Source organism: Sapajus apella, unplaced genomic scaffold (genome assembly GCF_009761245.1).
Source record: "Sapajus apella isolate SASKATOON/1434 unplaced genomic scaffold, GSC_monkey_1.0 scaffold56, whole genome shotgun sequence".
Taxonomy (NCBI): domain Eukaryota; kingdom Metazoa; phylum Chordata; class Mammalia; order Primates; family Cebidae; genus Sapajus; species Sapajus apella.
In genome coordinates, this window is record NW_022436996.1 from 14,852,769 (window position 1) to 14,869,710 (window position 16,942).

The 16,942-nt window shown below is 54.0% G+C and overlaps 1 protein-coding gene across 5 annotated transcripts; it reads right to left on the minus strand.

Annotated features, from left to right (window-relative positions):
* Positions 1 to 5: 5 nt before the first annotated feature.
* On the minus strand, positions 6 to 16,185 carry EPHB6 (EPH receptor B6). Of its 5 annotated transcripts, none has more exons than XM_032245192.1 (21): positions 16,030 to 16,185; positions 12,418 to 12,619; positions 11,418 to 11,486; positions 10,530 to 10,671; positions 8,594 to 8,666; positions 8,124 to 8,322; positions 7,739 to 7,803; positions 6,693 to 7,470; positions 5,835 to 5,990; positions 5,153 to 5,509; positions 4,861 to 4,985; positions 4,506 to 4,668; positions 3,367 to 3,481; positions 3,041 to 3,093; positions 2,725 to 2,844; positions 2,345 to 2,592; positions 1,958 to 2,131; positions 1,156 to 1,305; positions 707 to 900; positions 426 to 581; positions 6 to 315 (listed from the first exon to the last, which is right to left on the minus strand). In XM_032245192.1, exons 6-21 carry the CDS (start codon positions 8,221 to 8,223, stop codon positions 207 to 209), a joined length of 3,063 nt encoding a protein of 1,020 aa, XP_032101083.1. In that variant the 5' UTR covers positions 8,224 to 8,322; positions 8,594 to 8,666; positions 10,530 to 10,671; positions 11,418 to 11,486; positions 12,418 to 12,619; positions 16,030 to 16,185; the 3' UTR covers positions 6 to 206. The 5 variants fall into 5 exon arrangements, with proteins under 5 accessions (XP_032101083.1, XP_032101082.1, XP_032101084.1 ...); XM_032245191.1 differs by having other exon boundaries at positions 12,373 to 12,619; XM_032245193.1 differs by lacking the exon at positions 12,418 to 12,619.
* Between the last annotated feature and the right edge of the window lie 757 nt (positions 16,186 to 16,942).

The window sequence follows — 16,942 nt, forward strand, 5'->3', positions numbered from 1 at the left end:
TGAACTTGCAAATTCCCTTCTTTCCCTTTAATGAGGAGGAGGCTGGTGGAGAGGTGGAGGACCAGGGAATGCAGCATCGGGAGGGTTGGGTTTGGTGTGGGGCATCTCTCACAGAGGCTGTTGGAGCCCACTCATGTCCCACATGTCCCTTCTTGGACCAGTGTCCAGGGGTGAGTCACGGGCATCGTCAGTCCCTGGCAGCAACCTCAGACCTCCACCGAGCCCTGCTGCCTCAGGTGCTGCTGAAGGAGCTGGATATGATGCAGCAGCTTCTTCTGGTGGCCAGCCAGGGTGATGCCCAGGGCGGGCAGGTCTCTGGTGGGGAGGGAGGGGGTCAAATCTGGGCCAGCTTCTCCAAGATCCCCAACACGACCCCCAGCCAGGGGCCCGGAGCGTTCGCCCCCACCCCACCATTCCCTGCTTACTCCAGGCTGAGCTGAGCCACGTCACTGAAGGTGCAGAGGCCAAACTTGGAGAAGTTGTCCTGGTAGCATTCCAGTCCAATGGCTGAAAGCCAGGCCTGGGGTGAGTCCAGACAAGGAAAGTCCAGGGCCACAGGGGTCAGAAGGGCCTGGGAAGGCCTAAGAGGGGAGGAGGGGCAAGCAGGGTCAAGGTCTCCTCTTCATCTCAGCCCCTCTCCTCAGTTTTCTCTTGGTTTGCATCTACCCTCCCTGGCTTTCCCAGGCTCTAGCCCCAAGTTCCACACCTTTCCCCTGGGTCCCCATCAGCCTGCAGGGTATCTGGTTTGCGGATCATCTTGTCAAATGCAGCCACCAGCTGGTCAAAGTGAGGCCGCTGGGCACGGTCCTTCTGCCAAGTGTCCAACATAAGTAGATGTAGTCCAGGAGGACAGCCTGGAGGCGGGGGCAGCCGGAACTCCTGCTCTATTGCATTTAGTACCTGGCGGGGGGTGGGGGGTCAGAGGAAGACTATGACGATGGGAAGTTTTGCTCGTAGAGGGGAGTATTTCTTGGGTAAGAGGGTGGGGCTGGAATCTGGTGGAAGATGAAGTTGGAGTGGAGAAGGAACTCAAAGATAGGAATCCAAGAGCCATGAGATCTTAGAATACAAATGGAGTAGAGATTGGAGGTCCTAGAATGTTCCAGCCTGGGAGGGATCGGGTGGGAAATCAGCAGTGCCTGGGCCAGTGCTCACCTCCTGTTCACTCATGTCCCAGTAAGGCCGTTCTCCATAACTCATCACTTCCCACATGAGTATCCCAAAGCTCCAGACATCGCTGGATGTTGTATGCTTTCCATGTGCGATGACCTCTGGGGCTGCCCAGCGAAGCAAACAACTTGGGCCCTGAGGGGTAAAGTCAAGAGCAAATAGTAATAATCATAGCAACAGTCATGTTTATTGAGCAACTACTATGTGCTCAGATATGTCAAGGGTTTTGCATCCATCATCTCATCTAATCCTCATAACAACCCTCTAAGGTGGACGATATTATCTCCATTTCACAGAAGCAGAAGGAATAGTCACGTTTATTGGGCAACTACTATGTTCTCAGATATGGCGAGGGTTTTACATCAAGCATCTCATTTAATCCTTATAACAACCCTCCAAGGTGGATGATATTATTTCCATTACACAGAAGCAGAAGGTGAGGCTTAGAGAATGTGAAGTTGTCCAAGGTCACGGAGCTGGAGAGCAGAGGGTTCAGAGTGTGTACCCAGCTGTGCTGACTCTGGAGTCTGTGTAACCTCCACAGTGGGGGAAAGGTGGGAGGTCTCCTCCCCTCCCTCGCCCCATTTCTTTGTCTCGGTCCCTGAAATCCCTCAACCCCCCTCGCCTAGGTTTTCATCCCCCCATCACACAGAAGAGCCTCACTCCTTTCAGGGACTATAACATCCCACTTGAGGTACCCACCACAGATTCCAGCTCAACCCCATGCCAGCACCTGCTGGGGCATGCCACAAGGCCCCAGGCTGTGTCCCCAGGGCTGTTTTCTCACCTGAGGACTGTGGCCAAGACGGGCCACCTTGCACACCAGGTGGCTATTCACCAGCACGCTGCGAGCAGAGAGTGAGCGGTGGACGAAGGCAAAGCTGGACAGGTACTGCATGGCGGCGGCCACTCCACGCTGCATGGCCACCAGCTGCAGGCTGCTGAACTGGCCCTCCCGCTGCTGAGGGACAGGGACAGGGGGCAGAGGTCAGTGATGGGAAGAGGGGCAGACAACAGCATGAGAGGGGAGTGGGCATGGAACCAGAAAACAGCCCGGGAAGGAAGGATGGAGACCATGGAAGATGCAGTGGGCAGAAGCAAAGATGCAGGACGCTGTCTCCTGGAAGCTGTCCTGGACCCACGGACCCTCCTCCTTTACCCAGGCTGGACTGACCCTGAGGAAGCTGTCCAGGGGGCCGAGCTCCATGAACTCCGTCAGCACCATGAGGGGTCGGCTCTTGGTGACCACACCCTCTAGCCGCAGGATGTTGGGGTGCTGGAACTGACCCAGTACGGCTGCCCGGCCCAGGAAGGTCATCTGCAGGCTTTCGGCACCCCCGGCCCACAGGGCCTGGATGGCCACAGCCTGCTCCCTCTGTCCCCGAGGCTGCAGGCGGCCCCGGCGCACTTCTCCAAAAGAGCCTGGGAGAATAAGTGTAGGCTGGGGGTGGGGATCAAGGCTCACAGCATCCTGCCATGTTTGGATTCGACTCTGGCCAGGGGAGGCCACAAGGGAGCCCCGTCACTCTGATCCCTGCCTTGCCCCTTCTGTACCTGTCCCAATGACCTCCTCAATCTTGATATAAGCAGGATCGACCTCCCGGGCAAGTTCTCGGATGGCCTGGCAGGGGTCCTCGTAGGTGGAGGGGTCGATGTAATACTTCACCCCAAGTCCTGGAGGGGTGTGGAGTGTGCTATGAGCATGCGGTGCCAGGCAGCGCTGCCTGCACACCTCAGACATGCCCACTTACCTCCAGAAGATTGTGCCAAGGAGCTCCCCAAATCTTAGGGGGTCCAGCCTTGCCTGACATGTGCCCTGCCCGTGCGCTCCCGCTCCCCCGGCCCCAGCATTTCCTCTCCTCATCCCCACCTGGGCTGCTGTATTGTTGCAGCTGCTCCATGTAGCCGGTCCCACGCCGCTTCCTGAGGGACAAATGGTGACCGGGAATGACACTCCCATTCCACCCCCTTGGTGTCCCCTCGTCGCCCTTGAAGGCTGCTCTTAAGTCCGTCTGTTGAGGGGGGATGCCAGCCTCGCCCTCCTGCCCACCTTCATGCAGGGCCCAGGGCAGGGGCTGGGTGATGGGAGGCACACTGGCCTGGGGTTTCTGCAGGGGGCTCTGGACTTGGCAGGGCTTGAGGTTTGGCTGTGGAGTGAATGGTGCTGGGCAGAGTTGGGCAGGGGTGGGGACTCACCGCTGGAAGACGACGGCTAGCACGGTGATGGCTGCCAGCAGGAGGAAGGCCAAGGCCCCCAGGATGGAGCCAATCACCAAGGACAGTCTTTCCGGAAGCTGGGAGGACAGCTCCCCTGGGGAACCAGCCACCAGGGTCACAGGTGGGCCAGGTACCCACCTACACCATAGGCACACACGATAGACACACGCATCCCCACACTGTCCCACATCCACACACACACACATCCCCACAGCCCTCCCACATCCACACACAGGGACACACAACACACACACCACACATCCCCACAGCCTTCCCACATCCACACGCAGGGACACACAACACACACACACATCCCCACACCTTCCCACATCCACACACAGGGACACACAACACACACACCACACATCCCCACAGCCTTCCCACATCCACATGCAGGGACACACAACACACACACACATCCCCACACCTTCCCACATTCACACACAGGGACACACACACACACATCCCCACACCCTCCCACATTCACACACAGGGACACACAAACACACACACACACACATACATATCCCCACAGCCCTCCCACATCCACACACAGGGACACACAACACACAGATACACATCCCCACACCCTCCCACATTCACACACAGGGACACACACACACACACACACATCCCCACAGGCCTCCCACATCTATACACAGGGACACGACACACACATCCCCACAACCCTCCCACATCCCCACACAGGGACACAACACACACACACACACATCCCCACAGCCCTCCCACATCCACACACAGGGACACCACACACACACACACACATCCCCACAGCCCTCCCACATCCACACACAGGGACACAACACACACACATCCCCACACCCTCCCATATCCACATACAGGGACACACACACACTCACAGGCCTCCCACACCCACACTCAACACACACACACACACACACACACCCCTACAACTGCCCCCTCCCCAAGTAGCCTCTAGGTCAGCCTCTGAGCCATGGGCACTCTCTTCTCCCACAGAACCTCTGGTTGGGAAACACTGGGCCAGGGTTCAAGGCCGGATAATCCCTGCCTCGGCCTCTCCTCACTACCCCCTTGGGCCTTCACCTGCCCATCTGCACCCCCCCACCCCGGCTTACCTTGAGGCAGCGTCTGGAAATAGACTTTGCCCCCATAGGGGCCGTGGCCGGCAGCAGTCCGCGCCCGCACCTGGAAACCGTAGATGTGGCCAGGGCTCAGCTGTGTCACGGTGGCGGTGTTGGTCTCGCTGGTCAGGGTGAAGGAGTGGGATTCGTCTTCTGCCTGGGGGGAACAGCCACTCACTCCCTGCCTGGCCCCCTCATGCCCCTGTTTCTGCCCCCAAGGCCCCCAGCCACCCTCCCTAGTCGGCAGGGCTCTCAGACACATTCTCAGTGCTGCAGGCCTCTGGCCCCTGCTGTGGGGACTGTGAGCTCCTGCCACCCCTGCTGTGGACCCCCGACTCCTCCTGCGCACCTGGTCATAGTAGCGGAGCTGATAGTCCAGGATGTTGCCATTGGTCTGGTCGGGCTGCGGCCAGGACACTGTGATGCTGTTGGATGCCCGGCTCACCTGGTGCACCACAGGGACTGCAGAGGGCACTGGAGTGCAAAAGGGAAATTGCACTATTAGGGCAACAGCAGTCCCTGAGAGCAGGTGCAGCTCTGGGGGGAGGGCGGCAGGGTGGACCAGGCTAGAGATCAGGAGCAGGGAAGGGGCCCAAAGGAGTGGAGGCAGGGGACCCTGAAGGCCAGGGAGAAGGGCTCACCTTCATGGCTGGTGCTGACATTGATGGCCGCAGCCTGGGGAGGCTCGGGGCTGAGCTCAGACACCCCATTGACAGCCTGCACCTCTAAGATGTAGGGTACATGTGCTCGGAGTCCCCCCACTAACACTCGGCTCTCGGTCAGGCCTCTCTGGCGAGGGTCGAAGTGGACCTCATCCCTGCAGCGGCGACAAGTGCCCCCACCGCCGCTGGCAGGCTCCTGGCGGCCTTCACACTCCTTGCACACGACGTTGAAGAGAAGGTCCCCTCGGCCCCCCAGCTCCCGAGGCAGGCGCCAGTGTAGCATGAGTGCTGAGCCTTGCACCTCAAACCAAAGCTCCTGGGGAGCTGACGGAGGACCTGGGGGGCCGGAGGGAGTGGTGGTCCAAGGGCCACGAGGGCAGGAATCATGGGTGATGAAGGAAGGAGCCAGGGGAGGGTGGGTGGCCCAGAGGGAAGGAGACAGAGGAGCACAGGGTGGGGGCAGCCGAGAGAGGCAGGAGGTGGGCCCAGGGGAGGATGGGTCAGGGACAGAAGTGGGTGAGGACAGGGAGGGGAAGAAGTCAAGAAAACAGGGGAAAACAAGTCACTCCGAATGCAGAGGTCCCCCAGTGCTGCTGGCTCCCCCCACTTCTAGACCCTCTCCCAGGCTCCTTCCCATCTCAGGGCTGGGTGAGGAACTCACCAGTGCAGGGGGCCTCTGGTGGGTCGGAACTGGCCCGGTAGAAGCCCTCCAGGCAGGGGCAAAGGGGTGCTGCTGGGTTGGGGGCGTGGCTGCGGGCAGGGCACGGAGCGCAGGGGGCGTTCCCAGCAGAAGCCTTATAGAGCCCCCGAGGGCAGGCTGAGAAGGCAGAGAGAAGAATGGGGGCGTCGCTCCGTCCACCCACCCTGAGCTCCCAAAACACAGCAGGCAGGGGCCCTCGCAGCCTTCTCCTTCCCAGAGCTGATTCTCCTTTTCTTCCAAGACTGAACCCCACCATCTCTTCCCTCAAGCAGAGATTTCTCCTGCCATTTGCTGGGACAGAGTTGCATTTCCATGGATGCAGAAAGTGAGGTGTGGTGGGGGCTCCAGGCAGGCCCAGTGCCCGATGTGGGTGTTCTGGCTTCTTGCATAAGCTCCCTCTGCGGAGGCCTGCTGCCGCTGTGATTCTTCTTAGCTACCATCCACTGCCTTCCTCTACCTGAGTCCCTGTCACCTGGTCCTGCCAGCCAGGGACCCTCCCAACTGAAGGGCAAATGGGAACCAATGGCCTCCATTCCACAGTAACCCTGGAGCAAAACTCCTTTCAGTCTCCATCACGTCTCAGGCTGGGAGAAGGCACTTGCTGCAAAAGGCTCCAGAAGATTCCAGAAAGTTCAGATGAGTGGGTGAGAGCAAGTTTGACTGCTTTAGGGAAGAAAATTAGGGAAAATAGGGGTCCTTTCCTAAGATGGCTTATTCCTGACCTTTTGCAGATAAAATGAATTTTGGGGTGTTCAGAAGAGGAACCCAAAGGCTGGGGTGGGTGGGAGTGTTGGGCCAGCGCAGGACAAGGGCTCTCACCTTGGCAGGCCTTGTCTCCTCGAGCTGGCTGGTGTCCAGGCTGGCAGCGGCAGCCCCCAACAGCGACCATCCACTTGCCTTCCCCGTTGCAGTGCAGCCTGGGGGGGCTGCCCCCGGCCTGGCCCCCCACTCCATCCTCCTCTGGTTCTGCATGAGCCACACAGGTGCCCAGAGCTGCCACCAGGGAGGCTCCCCCAGCCCCGCTGGCCTGCGTCTCCGGAAAGGAGGCAAAGGATCGGAGCACGGCGGGGCAGGTGTAGGAGAAAAGCCTGACAGCGACCAGGGCCAGGCAGGCCCCGGTGTCCTGGAAGGCCACGTAGAAGCCGCGCTGGGTGAGAGGCCCGAAGCTCCGCTCCTTGACGTTCAGCTGCAGCCCGGCCCGCTGCTGCCCAGCCCCGTGGGGTCCCACAGCCCACGATGCAGAAGAGGAGGAGGAGGATGAGGAGGAGGGAAAGCTCTCGTCTGCTGCAATTGTGTCCACCTTGGTCCAGCGTTTGAGGTGCCAGGAGGAAACACTGTCAGGGCTGTCGGGCTCCTCTGCCTGGCGGTAGTAAAGGGTGAACGTCTCCCGGCAAGTGCCGCCGCTCACGCCCAGGCTGGAGCACGCCCGCACAGAGAAGTGGAGTCGGATGTGGGCCCTCTGGGCGCCCCGACGCTCCACGAAGTGTGTCTGCAGCCAATTGTCCTGCCCAGTGCCTGGAGGGGCCCCTGCCACATGACATGCCTCAAAGGTCCGAGTCAGGCGTCGCTGGTCGTCCAGAACACTCACCTCGTCCCACTGCAGGAAGGGCCAGGAGAAGCTTTAGGGGCTCCGGACTGAAGCAAGGAGAGGTAGAGGGTATAGGAAAGGGGACATATCTCTTCCACTGAGACTTAAAATTAATGACAAATGAAGCAGAGAGGATGCCTTGATATGTTGGTGCTCTACAGGGAGGGGGTCTTATCTCATAATCCTCACCGGGGGTTTCCTTCACGAATTTCACTCTCCAGGGAACAGGGAGGGGCAGGGACAAGGGATTCAGGTTCAGAATTAGAGTGGCACTCACCCCCCCTGGTGGGTAGGTGAGCCAGCCAATCTCGGATGTCTCTCCGGTGGTGTCCAGCAATACCTCTGCCCAGAAAGAAGAGGCGCACACAGTGGCCAAGCCTCCAGCCAGCACCGCCAGCCCCTACTCCATTCCACTGGAAGCAAAATAACACCCCCCACACCCCTACTGCCCGCTCCTCGGCACACGTCTTTGCCAGCAGGAGTACGGCTGTCCATCAGCATCCTTTCTCTGACAAATCTGATGTAGGTCTTCATTATCCTCACCATGCCTTTCCCTTTATTGATGTGTTCACCCTTGTCTACCTTTTCTGAATCTTTCCCACTTGCCCCTTGCACTGGGTCTCATTGGCAGGTGGGGTTCTTCTGCCTCCCCTCCCTCTTACCTTCCAGAGCCAGAACTGAAGACACCAGAAGCAGGACCCATAGGCTACACACCATGCCCGCCACTCTGTTCCCTAACTGGGCAGCCCCTTCAGTAGCCATGGGGCATCTTCAGGGCATCCACCATCGCCCCAGCCTCCACCCTGCTCCTGGGTGGGGCTGCAGCTTTTGCAAGACTCGGTGTTCAGCGAAGCTTGCTTCCTGAGGAGACACAGAGAACCAGAAGAGGCAGGTGGGAGGAATGTGTTTCTTCATATACAGCCCCAGCTCCAAAACCTGACCCCGTGTCTGTGTCTCCTCTGCAGCTCTCAAATCGCCCCAGCACCCACCGTGGGACAGGAGCCAGGTTGCGTACTGTACTGCCTCTCCTAAGCCCGTGCAAATTCGACTGTCTTGACCCTGTCTCTGTGTTCATTCCTCACGGCTCTCCCTCCTAGAAATGGAGCACAGGATGGTTCTGGGTCAATCTTACCCTTTTCTTCCTGGAAGGAGTTATTCCAGTTCTTTCTCTTCATTTACTTGCCTTCCTTCCTCCAATAGCCTCCCTGTATTGGAAGTTAGAAGATTCTCATTAAAAGCAGCTGGTTAAGAATTGGCTCCATCCTACGGAGGCATGAATTGAATTCTCACAACACCGCCCCACCCCCGACGGACCTGGATGCTCTAGAAATTTCAGAGAGGCAGTGAAGCAGTGAAGCGGGAGGGACCCAGGAAGATGGCTGTGGGGTATGACGGGAGGGAAGGGACCAGAATAAATGCAGAAAGAACACAGCCATAAAGATTCAGGCTGATAAATGAGACGGTGCAGGGATGGGGAGAGCCATGGAGGTCTGGCATACACTTTGTGAATGCCCCAAGGGGCACATGTTTTGTATAGCTTACAGAAGAAAAACCCTATGGCTTTAGCATGTGAAAAGATGCTTCTTGTGTGCTCACATTTAAAGGAAACCATGTTAAATCCATAGCAACAGGCCATTTGTTATAGAAAAAATATTTGTGCCCCCTGCCCCAATTCATATGTTGAAATCCGAACTCCCAAGGGGATGGTATTAGAAGGTGGGGCCTTTGGGAGGTAATTAGGTCATGAGGGTGGAGCCCTCACTAATTATGAGAGTAGTGCCCAGATGAAAGGGACCCCAAAGGGCTTTCTCACCCTTTTTCTGCCATTTGAGGACACAATAAAGAAGAAGGCAGGCTGGGTGCAGTGGCTCATGCCTGTAATCCCAGCACTTTGGGAGTCTGAGGGGGGCGGATCACGAGGTCAGGAGATCGAGACCATCTTGGCTAACATGGTGAAACCCTGTCTCTACTAAAAATGCAAAAAATTAGCTGGGCATGGTGGCGCACGCCTGTAGTCCCATCTACTTGGGAGGCTGAGGCAGGAGAATCACTTGAAGCCAGGAGGCGGAAGTTGCAGTAAGCCGAGATCATGGCACCACTGCACTCCAGCCTGGGCAACAAGAGTGACACTTGGTCTCAAAAAAAAAAAAAAAAAAAAGAAGAAAAGAAGAGGTCTAGAAGAGAGCTTTTGCCAGGAGCTGAGCATGCCGGCACCCTGATCCTGGACTTTCCAGTATCCAGACTGTGAGAAAGATATTTCTACTGTGCATAAGCTACTTGGTCTATTGCACTTTGTCATGGCAGCCACAGATGCCTAAGACACCATCTGTACCATGTTAGAGAAGGCATGGGAAATCGATTCTCTTGTACATACTCTGCTTGAGTTCAAATTGCAATATTCTCTTGGGAGGACAATGGGGTAACATCTTCCCAGCAGCTACAATGTAAGAATTCGTCCTGCAGGTACTGTGTATTTGTATGGGTTTGCACAGATGCTTGAACGAAGACATTAATTGCAAACTGTTTATAAGAGAAAAGGCTGTAAAGTAAGTGTCCATCAATCGTAAGATGGTTAAAAATTATGATATATTCGTAGAAAGAAATATGGACAACTGTTTATGGACTGATATGAAAATCAGTTCCAAGTAAAAGTGGGACAGTGGAGAACAGTGTGAAGTCAGCTCCCATTTGTTAAGGATATATACACATACATATATATGGAAGGATCGATGGAAGAACATCCAAAATCTGTGAAAAAAGGCAAACGAAGTAGACTGAGACCCAGTCAAGGGAGACTTACTTTTGTTGTAGTCTCTTTAATTGTATCAGTTTTAATTTTTGCATTGTTAAACTCTTGCGTATGTATTATTTTTTCAACTAAATCATTAAAATTTTCTTTAAAACTATAGGATAATAACTGTTTAGTAAAATTAATCAAAATAGTGCTCACACCCTCATAATGGCGTCTCAGAACTATGCAGTAAGTTACCTCTTATGTAAAACCTTCCTGTGCCTTCAGAAGGCATGCCACTGAGCTGAAGAGCAAAAGTAACAGAGGGAATAGCTACCTCCAGTGTCACAATGAAGACAAACAGCTTTGGCACCGCCTTTGCGTATTGATCTAGAGACTGGTGGTTCTCTGTCTCTCCTCTGACTGAGTCTCAGAAGTCCGTGAATCGGGTGGACTAGAGCAGTACAATCTCTTTATTTCTGTGGAGAAGAAAAAGAGGCATGTTGTCCAGATTGCTAAAAAGACATAGAGCTAAAAGGAAAAAAAAAAAAAAGCCAATTAGAAGTTGTGAATTGTTTTTCCTGGATCTACATGGCCTTGTGATTGTTGAAAACTATGATAAAACTAAAAACAAACTATGAAACTTTATTTAACTGTGACAAACGTGAAAATCATAATTTGATTCCTACTGATTGTTTTTCTGGCTGTGCTCTCTAGGAAGTTATCATGGAGAGACACCGTTTTTACATACGTGTGGGCTGATCAGCGTTGACACCTGCCAATTTGCCCTTGAAACTCACCTTTTATACATCTTTAACCCCATTTGTGAAACAGAGAGTTCAGTTTACAGCCTATGAAGACAAGTAAGGAGCATTTCCATATGGCAAATTGCTCTTAAGTAACGTTCTTTGCAGATACTGTCTGAAATGCTACTAGGATCCTTCACAGATGAAATACATGCTTTGCAGAAGAATGGGGAGATCACGCAGTAAAAAGTACACATAGCTATCAAATTCTGTAACCCTGGCACCATCACCAGTGGCTGTTTAATAAATATCCTGAAGTAATTCATGTTGTAAGTGCACCCCCTCAAACTCTCAATGGCTTAATTTGGTGACGTGCTTGACACACTGAAGCAAACCAGAGTCACAGAGTCCTTAGAAACACTGTTATCAGGGACAGAAAATGCCGGCAGCAAGTTTTTAAACAATGAAGGCTATTTTACCATTCGCCCAGAAGTTATTCTTTAAAATAGTCTCTTTCTTTCGGTCTGAACATAGATGGATTCTGTAATCTGTACAAAGAAGAAACAATAAGCCCTGTGTCTTCCCAAGCTTACAACTAGACAAATAATCATGGAGAAGGAATAATAAATATTTTGGAAATATTTCAACGAATTATTTTGAAAGACAGACGAGCAAGATAGAGAAGATCCACTGCAGATAATATCAGCTGTCCAATGTGGAACACTCTGGAAGATGAATAGCAAGATATCTGCTTTGATGACCCGAACTACAAGGAACACAGTCACTTGTGGCTGCAATAGGGCGTGCTTGCATAGGCTTAGCATGCCTTGTCATGACAACATGAAGCTGGCCTCCCTCCAGAAGATCCAGAAAAGAGCAAAAGCAATTATGAAACGTGCATGTTAAGGCCACTCAGCTTCTGCTATCAAGAAGCAGCATAAAGAAAAGAAGAAAATGGAGACACTGCCTGTGGATGGCCACTTCAGTAATTTTTTTTGAAATTTTACTAAGAACAAAGATATTCATTAAAAAGAAATGGTTGAGGATCTTAAAAGTACCCAGAAGGATACTTCTAATGTTTGATGAGACTCTTTTATATTCAGCTCCAGAAGACTAAAGATTATAAACAAATCTTTTCAGAAAAAAAAAAATGTTGCTGAGTCAGACAAGGAAGTTAGGTGAGTTCTTGCTTATCAAACAAACCAGATGAATTCAAGACTTTTGTGTTTTTAATATATTAAAAAATGGGTGTATCCCTGTTGCAGGAATCCAAATAAAGAAAAGGGAAATTTTATTAAGACATGGAATAAATTGCTGTCAGCAATTTCATACCACTGCAGATTCTTTTGAAGCCAATTTCAAAGGCAGAAACATAAGTGACAAGAACACGGCTGCTCCACATGCTTGTAATACTAAGCAAGCTGGACTCAGAACCTGATTTTTTTAAAGGTGTCTTCAATGGTTATGGGCATGGAGCACCTTCTGCATTGGGTCCGGAGCATCTCAGGCACAGGCCAGTACATCTCTCCTGCCACAGAGACGGGAAGCACCGTCTGCAAGGCCAGGCCCCTCGCTCTTCTCTCACAGCCTGCTTCAGATTCCTCTTTCCTTCAACTCACGAAAGGAACTGGTCAGTATTTAGACATTCTCTAACACGAGGATGTGCAAAAGAACTTCTCTGCTTTAGAAAAACATTCACATTTCAGATGTGTAGAAGGTTTTCAAAATACAAAACCAGAAGCGGCAGAAATGTGAACATAAATAATGGTGGAGAAAATGAGGCTGATTAGACAAAGTTTTAGGTAACAAAAATTGCAGTCTATGACTTTATAGTATTTCCTCAGCTTCTGTTATAGATATATCATTTCACATCTTTTTGATGCAGTAGGGGTAATGGGTCCACGAGCCTGCTGCATCTCTTTGGTTTACAAAAATAAGACAGTTTCTTAGGTATCAAGGTTGTGTTTTGCTTTTAGAAACTGGCCAAAATTAAAGGTTTGTAGGAGCTTTGATTACCAAGCATAGCTTATGAGTTATGTTACTATAAAAATGAAAGATTTAAAAGTAAATTAAATTGGTAAATCGGTAAGAATTTAAAAAATTAACCGTGCTCCAGTTAAATGCTAAATATGATACTTTCATGAGCAAATCAAGCTTACTTAATATAGTTTATGCACCTCAATCCACAAAGTGAATTTTTAAAGATTAAGTAACGTAAGCCCAATAAACTTAGAGGAAGGTAGGCAGAAGGCATATTAGGCCATTAAAATGGGTTACTGTGGGAGGTAGAAATGAAGGATTGTAGGTGGGGGCATTAATTTTGTCATATATAATTCAATTATTTTTCTTGTTACAGTAAGCATACCTTACTTTTATAATTAACATACAATCTCATAATTAAAATCTAAACAAAAAAGAAAAATATTTGTCAAACCTAGACAAATGAGCGTATATCTACATTTTATTCACTCTCTACACCCTTTCCCTTCTAGGTTTCAAAACATCCAGAAATGTTGATAAGAAGAAGGTAGAGATGGAGATACAGTAGGGGCTGAGAATGAGTGAGTGAAATCGTGCCAACAAGAAAAGCAAAATAATTTTTATGCCTGGCTAGACTTTAAGCTTCTCCCCCAAGAAGTTCCTACTGTCCCGCTGCTGGCATCATGCATGCTTCTCCTCAACGTGTCAAGCAAAGGGCTGAGACGATGAAGGAACAGAGGGGAACCCAGGGGACTGTCCACTGGGAACACATAGTAAGGGGCATGGTCCCAAAGCGAGCCGAGACAGGAACAGTTTTGTGAGACAAAGCAGGCTGCAGAGTCCAGCAGGGACAGGACAGTCCCAAGGGCAAGAGGGCTTGAGATTTTATGTCTGGAGTGGTTGCTGGGCTGGTCCTTACACCTGTGAGCCACCAGGTCAACGTGGGAGGGGTCAGCACCACAGGCCCTGCCCCCCATCCTGTTCCACAGCTGTTAAATGCCCAGGAAATTCCAGCATAATCCTTGCTCAGCTTAATGCTGCAGCCTCTATCCTTTAATCTCCACCTTGGAGATCTCTTCGTGATCTGGCCTCCTGCCTTGAGAAGGATCCCATCATCAGGCTTTATGGAGGCATCCAGGACAGACAGTGAGGAGGTGGCTGTCCTCCGGCTCTTCTATCCCCTGCTGCCCTGGTTGGAGAAGCCAATGTGTAGATTACCTAGCAGAGGACAGTCCTGTGTCCCTGGAGGCCTCCAGTCCCTGAGAATGTCCCCCAGAGCACTGTGACTCAGACAAATGTGCCTCCCACTCCCAGGCTGTGGAACTGGGGGAGGCTTTTAAGATGCAGGCAGTGTCTAGGTCTAGCCAGACAGCCACTTAGAATGAGCCACTCTGTGCACTGACGGGGGACATGCGTGGCTCTGGAAAAGAGCATAAGGGAGGGTGTAGGGGCAGGAGGCAAATGTGCCTGAGAGATGAGTAAGTGGAAGGTTGTGGAAGAAGGCCCCTGAGTGCCAGGAGTAGCACTCGCGTCAGCAGTGCCTGAGGATGTGTCTACCTAGCGAAGTGTGTATGGGAATGTGGAGGAGGTGACGTGGGCGGGAGTAGATGCTGTCTGTGTCGAAGGGGGTGCTTTCCTGTGGCAGAAGATGCGCATCAATGCTGGATCCGGAGTGGTCCCACGGGCCCTTCTTCCTCACTCTTGGCCCCTGCTCTACCCCTAGTCTGCCTGTGAGTTGCTCTTGGCCCCAGGAGGTGCTTCTGCAGAAACACCTGGGCTGGGAGAGGGAGCCAAGCAGAGAGGGAAAGAAAGGGAAACCTGAGGCTTCCCAAACCCTCCAGAACCTGCCATCCTCCTTCCACCCGGAGTGGAGAGTGGGGTGGGAACTCAGGGTCTAGGGCCCAGGCTCAGGACAGGGTGATGGCTGGGAGAACAGTTGTCCCAGAAGGAGGATCCTGCCTTTCCCATGCTCAGCCCACCCCAGCCTGTTGCTCCCCAGCATTCTGGTAACTCAGCGTCACTGCCAGCCATCTTCTTGCACCCTGAATGGAGCAATAGGCTCCAAACAAGTCCTCCTCCTAAGGCCACCAGGTAAGTACATAGGCACCCCCACCCTCATCTTCCTTTGAGAAAAAAGGCCCATTGCCCTGAAAAAGCCAAATGCCCCCTGAGCAGCACTCAGAAGACTCAGTGCTCCAATGCTCCATAACTTGGGCAGCTTCTGTGGTCTACTAAGAGACCCGCACAGTTCCCTCCCACTGGCTTCTCAGCTCAGGACCAGCATCTCCCCTCCTAGTGCCTGAGTCAAGTTCCCCTGGAGGGTGGAGAGCCTGGGTTAACTGATTGGGAACAGGCCCAGCCGCTCCGCTCCATGGGCACTGCCAGGGACATTACAACATTCTATGCTGGGTCCATGCCAGCTCCCCCAGGGATGGGAGGAGAGAGGGTGCCAGACGGCCAAGATCGGTGGGTGGGGGTGTGGGGCAAGCAGGGCCAAGCACCCAGATGGAGGGAGCAGGGCGAGGGATGGAGCTGGGGCAGGAGCACGCAGTAGACTTTGGTTGCACGTTGGGGGTGATGGCTGCGCAGCAGGGACCAAGCCTTCCTTCCACATCCAGTGCTAAACGGTGGACAAGGGGCTGGGTGGGGAGAGTGCCTTGTCGGGAGCTGGGGACAGGTGTGTGGTCAGACTCCTGGCTCCTCCCAGCTCCAAAGGGATTGGAGTGATGCCACTGGAGTCAGAGGGGTGGCAATCCTGTTCCAAGCTGGGAGCTCAGACTCTGCGAGGACCCTCCCAGATTAGGACTCCCAAGCCAGAGCCAGAGGAGGGTTTCTGGGAATGCAACTGGGGGATCCAAACAGCAAGACTGATGGGGTGTCAGTGATGCCTGATCAGAGTGGAGCGAGACCCGCGGTGAAGGGTAGCCAGGTTGACCGGTTCCTCATCCTTTATGAACCCCACTATGGCCTTGGGGAAGGATCCTCTGTACTCCCCCAGGAAGCCACCTAGGGGCTGGGCAGCCCCTTTACCTTTGCAAACCTTAATTTCTCTGTCCCCAAGCATACTGCCTCTGACCCCCACATTGCCGCCTGCAAATTCCCCGGGCTCACCTTCCCGTTGGCCGCAGTCTCTGCAGGTCTGCGCCCCGAGGCCTCGCAGTGGAGCCGGGGCTCCTGGAGCTCGCAAGGTGCCACCCGCGTCTTCTCCAGTCCGGGGACCCCGCTACCCCCGGCCCGGGTCCGTTCGGCGCCGCGAGTCCCTGGGGTTCCGGGACGGACCTAGCGCTGGCGGCAGGGGCTGCTCCAGAGGTGGGGCGCCGGGAGATCCTGGGGGCCCGCGTCGCGATCGCCGTCGCCAAGCTGGGTCCCGGGTCCCGGGTCCCGCCGCCCGCTGCTCTAGAGCCGCGGCTGGAGCCAGCGCAGCCCGGCCCGCCCCCTCCGCGTCCCCTCCCAGCCCGACCCGCCCCTCTACCCCCTCGGCCTCCTTCCCACTCCCCTCTTCCGGGGAGCCGAGCCCGCCCTCCCGGCCTAGGCGACTGCTGCGCGGCGCCCGCTCCTCCGCCCCGGCGCGCGGGGGAGACGCGGGGCGCGCCCGGGGCCCCGCCTGTGCGCCGGGGAGGGGGCGGCCTCCTCCCGCGGGTCTGGTCCGTGAGGATCGCACGCGTGGGGCGCCTGCAAAAGGCGGGAAGTGAAGCGTCTGTCTGTAAAGCCCCCGGGCTCAGGCTCCGGCCCCGGTCGGACACCCGTGGAGCGAAGCGCAACCGGCGGACCGCGGCAGTCCTGGGCAGGGCAGAGCCCCGCGCACACCCCCTCGCTCCTCCCTCCTCTTCGGCTTTAACTCTAGGAACTAAAACAGTGGTGCTTCTACTCAGCTTTGAACTAAGGTGGGCGTGAGCTGAGCAAGGGAGAAGGAAGGAAAAGCAGGGGGTGGAGGGAAAGACAAACTGAGAAATCTGGGCGAGCACGGGCGGTGGCGGGGGGAGCCGAGGCAGCGGGAGAGGGGGGCGTTTGGGTAAGAACGCGA